The 11,410-nt window shown below is 45.1% G+C and overlaps 1 protein-coding gene across 1 annotated transcript in view; it reads left to right on the top strand.

The window, feature by feature from the left end:
* Nucleotides 1-11,019, top strand: part of SLC6A7 (solute carrier family 6 member 7) — a 73,493-nt gene extending 62,474 nt beyond the window's left edge. The window contains exons 14-15 of the mRNA XM_066589189.1: nucleotides 930-1,097; nucleotides 10,816-11,019. Coding sequence (XP_066445286.1) covers nucleotides 930-1,097; nucleotides 10,816-11,019 — 372 coding nt within the window. The remainder of the gene's footprint in view (nucleotides 1-929; nucleotides 1,098-10,815) is intronic.
* The last annotated feature ends 391 nt before the right edge of the window (nucleotides 11,020-11,410 follow it).

Here is an 11,410-nt window from a genome sequence, read left to right on the forward strand (position 1 = left end):
TCCTGGTCAGGGGTTCAAATTCCCCGCCTCCAGGAAGCACTGGCTCTGATTGGCCGAGCAGCAGCGCTCAAGAACCAATCGCAGCCAGCGTTTCCTGCAGGCGGGGAATTTGAACTCCTGACCAAGAAGTGCTGAGAGAATACTACAAGCAAGTATCGGGGAGCTGCAGAGAAGATGCAGCAGATTGAACAGGTACAGTATGTGTTTTTAAAATTTCTTATGCAGCTAGGGCTTATTTTGGGGGTAGGGCTTATATTTTAAGCCCTCCTCGAAAGTCTCAGCAAAAGTGTGCTACAAAACCGTGCGTGATATGACCATGATGCGATATTGCTGCTATATCGCCGTCAGAAAATGGCGTCGTCCGTGATAAAGTGGCCTTAGTCCCATTCTGCATATAAACAAAGCAAAAATCTTTTTTTTTTTTGTACTTTTCAAATGCCACGCTATTCTGCTTGAGTTTGGGGGAGAAAAAGCAGGAAGAAGAGTCCTCTGTGTGTTTATTGCATGTACCCTGTTTCCCTGAAAATAAGACATACCCTGAAAATAAGGCATAGCATGATTTTCCAGAATTTTTGAGGATGCAAAATGATTTTTCAGGCTTTTTGAAGATGCTTGAAATATAAGCCCTACTCCAAAATTAAGCCCTGCTAACAGTTAATTAAAAAAGTCAATTTAAATAGTGTCCAGGCAGCCATACATGTAAAAATGTTAAACCTTTTTGAACAAAAATTAATATAAGACACTGTCTTATTTTCGGGGAAACGCAGTAGTATTACCTATGTACGAGAAGGATAGGTCCTGCCCTATCGTTTCTTGCCAGTACTATTAACGGTCAAGAATACCACTAATAAAAACGAAACCATTTGGCATGAGTGATCTCGTCTGTCCCGTTCAGAAGCTTCTAATCCATTGCTTCCCTTTCCCTGCAGTGTCTTCTGGCGTACAGCATATTGAAATACCAGCCATCCCAGTATGGAAGCTATAAGTTCCCCTACTGGTCGGAGGCGCTGGGAATCCTTATGGGACTTCTCTCCTGCATGATGATCCCCATCGGAATGCTGGTGGCGGTGTTAAAGGAAGAAGGAACGCTCTGGGAAGTAAGTAACATAGAACTCTACACCGGCACTAATACAGAGAATGGCTAGCTATAGGAACGTCAGCTTTAGGCCGCTTTCATCACGCGGACGACAAAATCGTACGATTTTGCCGCGATGTGATAGCACGAGAAAACGCATGTTTGTGACGCCAGTGCCTTCCCGAGGGTTCCTTCACATTAGCCATGTTTTCTCTGCTGCTATCTTGCATGAAAAAAAAATTGCGCAATGATTACATTGCTGTGATTTGCGATGTTTTGTAGCCCATATTTCCCTATGGAGCCTTCGTTTTTGTTGCATCGCATCACATGAATCATGGTTTTCGTTCAAAGCGACTTTAATATTAAAAAGTCCTATTCTCTTTCTGGCGAGAACATCGCGGCAAGAGCGTACTGGAAAATCGCGAGAAAACACAGCAATATCGCACAAAAATCTCGGGAACGCAGGTGCGATATCACCGCGATTTCCTTGTGGCGATATCACTGTCGCCCGTGTAAAAGAGGCCTTAAGTGGAATATAGTGTTTAGGCAGTGTTATAGTCATAATATATGTATTCTATTGTGTAAATACCTTGTCATGTGTTCCTTACATCAGCCTAGGCTAATATATATATATTCATATATCTGCCTTCGTAGGACATAGCTAGCAGTTAAATGGTTAACGTGTTCATGTACAAGACCGGCGTGTATTAGACTCTTGTATCTACCTCCTACACATGTAGTCCAAGTAATTTCTGTATACCTTGAACTGAGTGGCATGGTATAGCACTATCCAAATACTGACATATAGTACTGAAATAATGCTGCCATACAGTGCTTACATAATATCACTATATAGTGGCGTTATATCAACAGCAGAAGTCTGACCTCATGCCAGAAGCCTACAGCATAAAATACATCAATAAATGCAATATATATATATATATATATATATATATATATATATATATATATATATATATATATATATATATATCCAGACTGGCCACTTAATTAGAGACCCCGATCCTTTCATAATTGGAGCTTCCCTGCATGGAATTTAAAGCCGTGACCCCAGAGTGCAGAATAAAATCACGTGAGAAGTTTTCCATGGATCAGTTTCATTGTGAAGCCACATTGGATGGGAAAATCTAACGATCTGAGTGACTCCCAATGAGGCCCGGCCATCGGTGCTAGACTAGTCGGGTCTCACCGCCAACCACAGGGGGTTTCTCATACAGCAATGTAGAGAGTATACAGAGAATGGCGCGATCGAGAAAAACATCCAAAGAAAGGGAATCCTATGATTGTAAAATAAGCATCACAAAAAGGGGTCAGGGGGGGATGTCAGGAATCATTCTAATGAACAGACGTTGCAGTCAAGGAAGCTGCAGCCGAATGCAATACTGGTGCACTGACTTACGTGTCCGAACGCACAACTTACTGTTCCTTACCACGGATGGGCTGTAACAGCAGACCACCAGCTCCAGCGCCATTACAGTTCACAGATACAGAAAGGCCAGACTCCAGCGGGCAAAAGAGCCCAAAACGTGCATCACTGAGCAGTGAAAAAAGATCTTCTGGTCAGATGGATCCAGATTCCTGTTCCACGAATGGATGACCCCTTTCTGGCTGGTGGAGTAATGGTGCGGGGACGGTTTTCTTGGCACATATCTTGGGTCCTCTGATACTTGTGGATGGAAGCCGCGATAAATTGCTGCAGTTCTAAAAGCCAAAAGGGGTTCAACTCGCTACTATATGGGGTTGGGGGAGGGGGGGTTTAATAGGGTGTCCGTTCAGCGTATTTACACAAACCACATAGAACAACACATCACATAACACACATCATAAACACACCAGCGGAGATGTAGCAAAACTAGTAAAGGCAACCAATCAGATTCCAGCGCTCATTGTGTATAGACTCCTGTGAGAGCAGGGAAAGAGAAGGGAGGGGGAGGCATTTCTGCAACGTCCCACGCCTCGAACAGCTTGCAGGTGCCTCTATATACGCGCTGGAAGGCATCTCGAGGATTTTGGCAGAGCGAGGGTTTTCCGGGGTGCGGCGTATTTTTTTCTCTAACAACAACGCTCACGGTCATGTGAATGGTCGAGAGAACGCTGGCTGTGGTCGCGGAAAAACACCCATTCAGGCACTTATATGGAGCGGGCGTGAAAACGTAAAAACGCCATCGCTGTATATCCGCTCGTGTGAAAGAGCCCTGAGGGCAGATTCAGATCACTGTAGGTGCAACTACTCCCGCTTGCACGGAGCATAGTGGCGCCTGGACGAGCGCTGGCATTTGTGTTCACTGCGCCTTTTTTTTTTGCGCACCTTGTTTTTTGTGGGTCGTGACTGAGACCTAAATGATGAATGTCAAAAACACGAAGCTCCGAGGAACACGGGATGAGCGGGCAGGTATCGTGCTTTCAGTCAGGCCCATACACTGTTACCCCTGCCGCTCGTAGAAGCTTCACATTACAGATCTACGTGCTCTCAGTTTCTAAGGCAACCACACATGAAGCGAGCCTTCTGTCACCGCTCTGCTATTTTCTGAATCACAATGGAAATGTGACTTGTAGTGCGGCTCGTTCCTCACTTCTTGCGTTTCTGAGAGAAGCAATGAAGCAAAACGGAAAAAAAAGGGACACAATTTTCTGTATTTTCAGCATTATTCTGCAGAACACGTGACTTTTGCACATCTTAGCTACTCATAGCCTGAGAGTTGTGGATGGCGTGAACCAGACTTTTCAACTTTTGAGCATTAAAGGAGGGACAAATACAGCGTCATGGCTATTTTTTTTATGAAGCCCACGTCCCTTTTAAGTTTAGCCCATTATGTATCCCATAATACTTCCTTTCAGTGACCTCCTCACATGACAATAAGACTACATGCAATGTGCGGTGTATTGTAAAGCACAAGGACGGGGTGTCTTTGTGCTGTGCGGTACAAGATGCATCTGAGGATCACGGGCGCCAATTGTTATTGGCCTCAGTGGCTCCAATTGTAATAGTGCCCCTGTTATGAGCCTTGATAGCAATAGTGCCCCCTCTAGCCGCCCCAGCAGTAATAGTGCCCCCTTTAGCGGCCCCAGCAGTAATAGTGCCCCCTTTAGCGGCCCCAGCAGTAATAGTGACCCCTTTAGCGGCCCCAGCAGTAATAGTGCCCCCTTTAGTGGCTCCAGCAGTAATAGTGCCCAATTTAGTGGCTCCAGCAGTAATAGTGCCCAATTTAGTGGCCCCAGCAGTAATAGTGCCCCCTTTAGCGGACACAGCAGTAATAGTGCCCCCTCTAGTGGCTCCAGTAGTAATAGTGCCACCATTTGTGGCTCCAATAGTATTAGTACCCCTCAGTAGTAATAGTGCCCCCTTTAGCGGCCCCAGCAGTAATAGTGCCCCCTTTAGTGGCCCCAGCAGTAATAGTGCCCCTTTTAGCGGCCCCAGCAGTAATAGTGCCCCCTTTAGCAGCCCCAGCAGTAATAGTGCCCCCTTTAGTGGCTCCAGTAGTAATAGTGCCACCGTTAGTGGCTCCAGTAGTAATAGTGCCACCATTAGTGGCTCCAATAGTATTAGCAGGGGCATAACTATAGGGGATGCAGGGGATGCGGTTGCATCCGGGCCCAGGAGCCTTAGGGGGCCCATAAGGCCTCTCTTCTCCATATAGGGAGCCCAGTACTATGAATAAAGCATTATAGTTGGGGGCCCTGTTACAAGTTTTGCATTGGGGTCCAGAAGCTTCAAGTTATGCCTCTGTGCAGCATGGTTTAGGTATGGGTACGGGTACAGATACAGATAGAGGGGGGGGGGAGCAGCTCACCTTTTGCATCAGGGCCCCTGAGCCTTTAGTTATGCCCCTGAGTATTAGTACCCCCCAGTAGTAATAGTGGCCCCTTTGTATTCCCTCCCCAGCTCTGAATCTCCAGTAGGCATAAAGCACTATCAGCAGACCCCACTGCTGCGCTCAGAGATCTTCACTCTTCTTCCCCCGGGGTCTGCGCTGCATACAGTACATGCAAGAGTGCAGGTGGTGGAAGGAGTATGGATCTTCTCTGAGCGCTGTGGTGGGGTCTGATGGGAGATTCACAGTAGCGCTTGATGACGGGGTTTCTGACCAGAGGTGGCCAGCCTTCATATATATGTAAAAATAGGTTTCTGTTGTCTGTTCTTTATGCGCGGCCAAACGACTGGTCCAATCCCCCAAAATTGGTAAATCGGGAGCTTTGGAAGGTTTTAGACCGTGTTTCAGCTTGCTAGGACCTACCGTTCTTTTCATATTCTCTAAAATCAGACTACAAACGCAAATATGAGCTGAAACTCTATCTAGAACCTTCCGCAGCGCTGCTTTTACTTATGTGGCTAATTTGGTGCTATAAAGATATCGGCTTCATATCAGCAACAAACAACGTGGCCAACTACAAACAGACAACCGTGACATGAAACAGAACCGCGCAATTCTGCTAGTGAAAAATACATTCTGGCACTGGCCTCTAGAGGCAAATTAGCATCCGGGTGGAAGTCATGGAATTAACCATTTGTTTATAGAGCAGCAGAAAAATCCCCCTACATCAAAATACTCAGCAAATACACAAAAAACACAACAGCGGCTCTGATTGTGACAGGTGAGTAATGATTGTTTTGTTGTTTTATGCCATTTCCCGCCACTCCAATGTTTTTTTTTTTTTATCAGGAACGCTATCTCTTCTCCTTAGGGAGAGCACCTAGAAGGTGAGTGAGACTTATAAGGCCAGGCATGCTCCCCTGGGTAATATGCAAATAAAGGTGAACACCCACTTGCGTTTTTTTTAACGCTGCGATATCGCTGCGTTTTTTTCCCGCGATTGTCAATGGGACTTTCTAATGTTAAACACGCATCGCACAAAAATCAGAAGCACAAACTTGCGATGCGTTTTTAACATTAGAAAGTCCCATTGACAATCGCGGGAAAAAATGCAGCGATATCGCAGCGTTAAAAAAGCACAAGTGGGTGTGAACCCTATGGCTTCTTTCACATGAGCGCACATTGGCCGGCCGTCTTCACGGCGGGACGATATACGCTACGTTGGGGGAGAAAAAAATGGTGAACGTGTGCAAAAATCAACCGTTTGTGCGCCCATTCATATGGCCTGGTAAGGGAGATGGAACAATACCTCTGCAGCGCCACCTATTAGAAGGCAGCATTCCGGTATTGTTCCAGCTTCCTTATTTGCATATTATAAGTCTCCTCACTCACTCACCGTCTGGGTGCTCTCCCTAAAGAGAAAAGATAGCATTCCTGACCCCCGTCCCAGGCCTCTCACTAGCAAAGCCAGAAACCTACTGCACACCGATGAGGGGCAAACACCCCGAAACAGCTGTCTGTGTATGGATTTTGGCTTGGCTTTTAATTCCTAGTCATTGTTACTAGGCTTGTATAAAGAGTCTAACACTGACTTGCAGGAATGCTGCTGTCCAATAGGTGGTGCTGCAGAGGTATTGTTCCATCTGCTTTATTTGCATTTTTTTTTAATTGGATATCCCTTTTAAAGAGGTTGTACCAGAATTTTGAGCTAACCCACATGATAGGGGATAACTTACAGATCGGTGGGGTCTCACCACTGAGACTCCCGCCAATCTCAAGATTGTCTTGTGTCCCCGGTCCTCCTCACTGCAGGATTACTGTACCCCCTGCAGTGAGGAGGAGACTGAGTGAAGTGCGCCAACGCTCCATTCACTTTCAGTGGGTCTACAGAGATACCAGAGCGGCCCCCCCTCAGATTTTTCCATCAGCCCCATTGAAATGAATGGTTTACTAACCATGCATGCTCCAATCAGAGTGACATCACTGCAGGGGGAGAAGCGACCCCATAGTGACAGGAGAGCGGGACAGGGGAGTCCCATTCTGGAGATCAGCATTGAGACCCCCACGATCAGCGAGTTATTCCCTGTCCTATGGATAGCCTGTGGATAGGAGATAACTTTAAATTCTGGTACAACCGCATTATTTCAAATGGCAATGTCTAAATATACAGTCTGATATTTAATAATATACTCTAAGGGCTGATTTACTAACAACGATCATCGCTCAAAATTCGTCCGAACGACGGCTTTTGAGCGATAGGCGTGGCGTGTAAATGCGCGCCCATTGTGCACTTACCATGCACTCTTCGCCCATTGCTGAGTTCAGGTCTGCATGAAATCCGTCGTTCCTGATAAGAGGCACGGCATGCTGTGTTCTCCACGGACAGTGCTGATAGCATAGTATGCAGCCGGTAGCCCTCCGCAGAACAAAACAGATGACTTTAGAGACCAGACCACCTGCTGTTCTCTAAATACATGCATGAATTTTGAGCAATCATCTTTGCGTGTAAATAGACCTTTAGAGTTTAGTGCTTAGTGCAGCTAATGAGCTTATGCATTGATGTGGCCTATTTTCTATCCAGCTACTGTAGGTGTGTGTGTGGGGGGGGGGGAACCTTAGTGCCATTAAAACCTAGCATAAGTATAGACTCAGAGAAACGCGGCCACCAACAGAGCAAAGAGCGAGAATTAGTTCACTAGTTGCTTCATTTCAGTTCACCTAGAAAACAGTCGCTGGTTGATTAAAGGGGTTTTCCTAGGAAATAATATTGATGACTTATTCTCAGGATAGGTTATCAATATTTGATCAGCAGGGTTCGCCGCTCAGAACCCTGACCGATCAGCTGATCAGGCTCCCTTTGTCAGTGCCACAAAACACAGGGGTACGGCACGAAAGCAGATAGCTCCGTCCCCTATCTAGTAGCTGATGTTTGTAATGAGACCCCAGCCTGCAATTAGAAGCCACGGCCAATACACAGGGCGTGGAGCAGCTTCGACCCCTGTGCGTTACGGCACTGACAGTGAGTGCCCGATCAGCTGACTGGCTGTGGGCCCCAACCAATGAACTATTAATGACCCATCCTGAAAATAGGTCATCAATAGTATATGCATGGAAAACCCCTTTAATTATTGTCTGGTAAGCCCCTCCCCTTCCCCCAAAAATAATCAATAACTGTAGAAAAACTAAATAAATAAGAATACATCACCTTAGAAGCGCTGTCCTCTCCGGCGCATCTTCTTGCAGGCCCCGACACTCTTCTTCTGCTTCTCTTTTGGCCGGGGATTGAAAAATCCCTGCCTCCTGAAGTGCAGCCTCTGATTGACTGAGTGCTGTGACCAATCAGAGGCAGCACTCAGCTGTCTTTTAATGCTCAGAACTGCCTCTGATTGGTCACAGCACTCCGCCAATCAGAGGCAGCGTTTTCAATAAGAGAAGCAGAAGAAGAGTGCCTGGACCTGCAAAAAGATGTGCCAGAGATGACAGCACTACTAAGGTGATGTATTCTTATTTTTTACAGTTATGGATTATTTTCGGGCTAGGGCTTATATTTCAAGCTCCCCCCTCCCAAAAATCCTCGTCTCGGGGAGTCCCCTGCCACTGCTGTCACAGCTAAGTGGAATTTAATCCTCAGGGACGTAAAAGCATGCTTCCTCTGAGGATTAAAGTCTCGTGGGCTGACGACTTTACAGCTCCATGCTGATGGCTGATGGAGGTACCCGACAACCTGGAGCTGTCATAGGGGACCAGGAAATCCAACTGCTGATCATGCGACCGGCGCTATCCAAGGGATAGCACCAATCGCATAAAAGTAAACAAAACATGAAAAAAATTAGAGTTTCAGCTCCCCTCACAGGTCGTATCCATGGGGGCAGCTGAAACTACTCACCCAAATCCTCCGCGATGTCCTGTGATGATCTGGTCCGAAAAGAACCTTTGGCCGTGTTCTGCACACGTGCGCCTAAGGAAAAATGGCGACGCATGTTCAGAAGACCAGATCAGCATGGGGGATTTGAAATGGAGATGTCACCAGGAGATGTCACCGGGAACCGCGTTGCCCGGTCCCCGGGCCCATGATCAACGTTATCATGGAAAAGTTCAAAAAAGTTAAGGTTTCAGCTCCCCTCATGGATCCAATCCATGAGGGGAGGTGAAAATACTCACCCCCATCCTTCGCGATGTGCCGCTATGTTTTGGTCTTCCAGCACCTGATGTCGTTCTCTGCGCATGTGCGCCATAATGTCATACATCGGGTGCATGCTCAGAAGGACTCGCACCCCGGGAAATTTAAAATCACCGGGAGCCACTGTAAAGTAATAAAAAGTGTAAAAGAAGGAAAAAAAAGTTTCATCTCCCCTTATAGATCATATCTGTGAGGGGAGATGAAATTACGTACCTAAGGCCCTCAGATTTATCCGTGGACCTTAACCCAGCTTCTGCACACATGTCCGTCGCCAAAATGGCGGACACATGCGCAAAAGCCACAGATAGCCAGGGTAATTTAAAATCTCCCAGCTCCTGGCTACCAAAAGTAGGTGAGAGCCTGGAGATGTCACAGGGTGCCGCGGTACACGGTCCCTGGTCATGTAATCACCGCTATCCAATGGATAACATACACTGGCCAGACATAAGATTAGGGCCACACTGGGTATGTCTCTGAACACGGGACAAACAGGGGAATCCATTTTGGAGTGAAAGTCTTCATTCATATGTGTGCTGTACAAAAAAAAGTGTTTTTTTTTAAATGACACAATTGCCAAAAAAATGAAAATCGTAATATTTTCCTTCTGCTTTGCTTAGTTTCATTCAAAAACTGTGGCGTCAAAATACAAAGTACACCCCTAGATGAATTCGTTAAGGGGTTTAGTTTTCAAAATGGGGTCATTTGTGGGGGTTCTCCTTCATTTTGGCCGCTCAAGGACTCTACAAGTGTGTAAATCTCCATCCAGCAAAATGTCTGCTCTAAAAGCCACCGGCAGCTCCTTCCGGTTTGGTCCCCGTTGTGCATACAGACATAAGGTTAGGGCCACGATGGATATGTTTCTGAACACAGGACAAATGGGGGGTTCAATTTGGGGGTATAAATCCTTATTTTCATGTGCATTATAGAAAAAAAAAGTCTTTAAAATGACATATTTGCAAAAATATGCAATTTTATTTTTTTCTTCTCTAAATTGCATTAACTCCTGAAAAAAAAGGTGGGTTCAAAATCCTCCTGACCCCCTCAGTGAATACATTTAGGCGTGTAGTTTTTAAAATGGTGTCATTTGTGGGGGTATCTATCATTCTGACACCTAGGAGCCTTTGCAATCTTGGCTTGGTGCAGGAAAACAAAATGTTCCTCAAAATGCTGAAAAGTAATGTTAAATTTGCACGTCTCCTAAATAGTTTAAAAAAAACGAAAGTTTTCCAAATGTGCATCCAGAATAAAGTAAACAGATGGAAATATATATCTCATCAAAAATTTGTACAGAATGTTTGCACATATTTGAGATATCACAGTTGAAAATGTAAAAAAATTAAAAAATTTTCAAAATTTTCACAATTCTGGCACTTTAAATAAATATACATAAATTCAATTAGTCTGTTTTTACCATCTAAATGAAGTACAACATGTGGTGAAAAAACAATGTCAGAATCACTTGGATATGCAAAACCTTTACGGAGTTATTCTATGTTAAAGTGACACATGTCAGATTTCCAAAATTTGGCTCCGTCAGTAAGGGGGTAAGGCAACTGAGATTTGTGCAAAATATATTTATACAAGACACAGATTCAAAATCTACAATTAAATAAGCTTTTTTTGGAAGGGTTGTTCCAACTTTAATGTGACTGTTGGGCGGATTAATGTCCATCTACTTTGTTACTATCTCCGTTTCTAAAAAAGCTCTATTTCTGATCTTCTTGCAGAGAATACGTCAGGCTACTAGACCAGCTATGGATTGGGGTCCATCACTAGAAGAAAATAGGACAGGCATGTATGTTAACACCCTGGCAGGTAGCCAGTCTCCCAAACCTTTGATGGTCCACATGCGAAAGTATGGAGGAATCACAAGTTATGAAAACACGGCCATTGAAGTGGACAAAGAAATTGAAGAGGAGTCCATGATGTGATGATCTTAAGATGAGAATCAAAAAGAACTCAGTGAAATATAAGGTCCTCTTCTTCTGGGGCTAATACATGCTTCCCTAACACAAGATCAGACCTTCCTTAGTCTTGTGTCCCACCTGGCCCCAGGAACAGAGGTTCTAAATTAAGAAATGTTGTTAACTGAAAGCTCTTTGTATGGGACTATGTGCAGATCCGTCTGTGTAGTTTTTATGTTCTAGTAATGTCTAAGCGCTGTCTACTTGTCCACATTTGGATAATTCCCTGCATCTTGGTGTATCTCCTGAGGGTTATGCAGTTTGCAAATGTTTAGATGGTATCGGTAAGCCAGTGGTTGCAATGGATATACCTTACCTATCTAGATAGTGTTGGCAGAGACTGAACAGGCAGGCACTA

Source organism: Eleutherodactylus coqui, chromosome 2 (genome assembly GCF_035609145.1).
Source record: "Eleutherodactylus coqui strain aEleCoq1 chromosome 2, aEleCoq1.hap1, whole genome shotgun sequence".
NCBI lineage: Eukaryota > Metazoa > Chordata > Amphibia > Anura > Eleutherodactylidae > Eleutherodactylus > Eleutherodactylus coqui.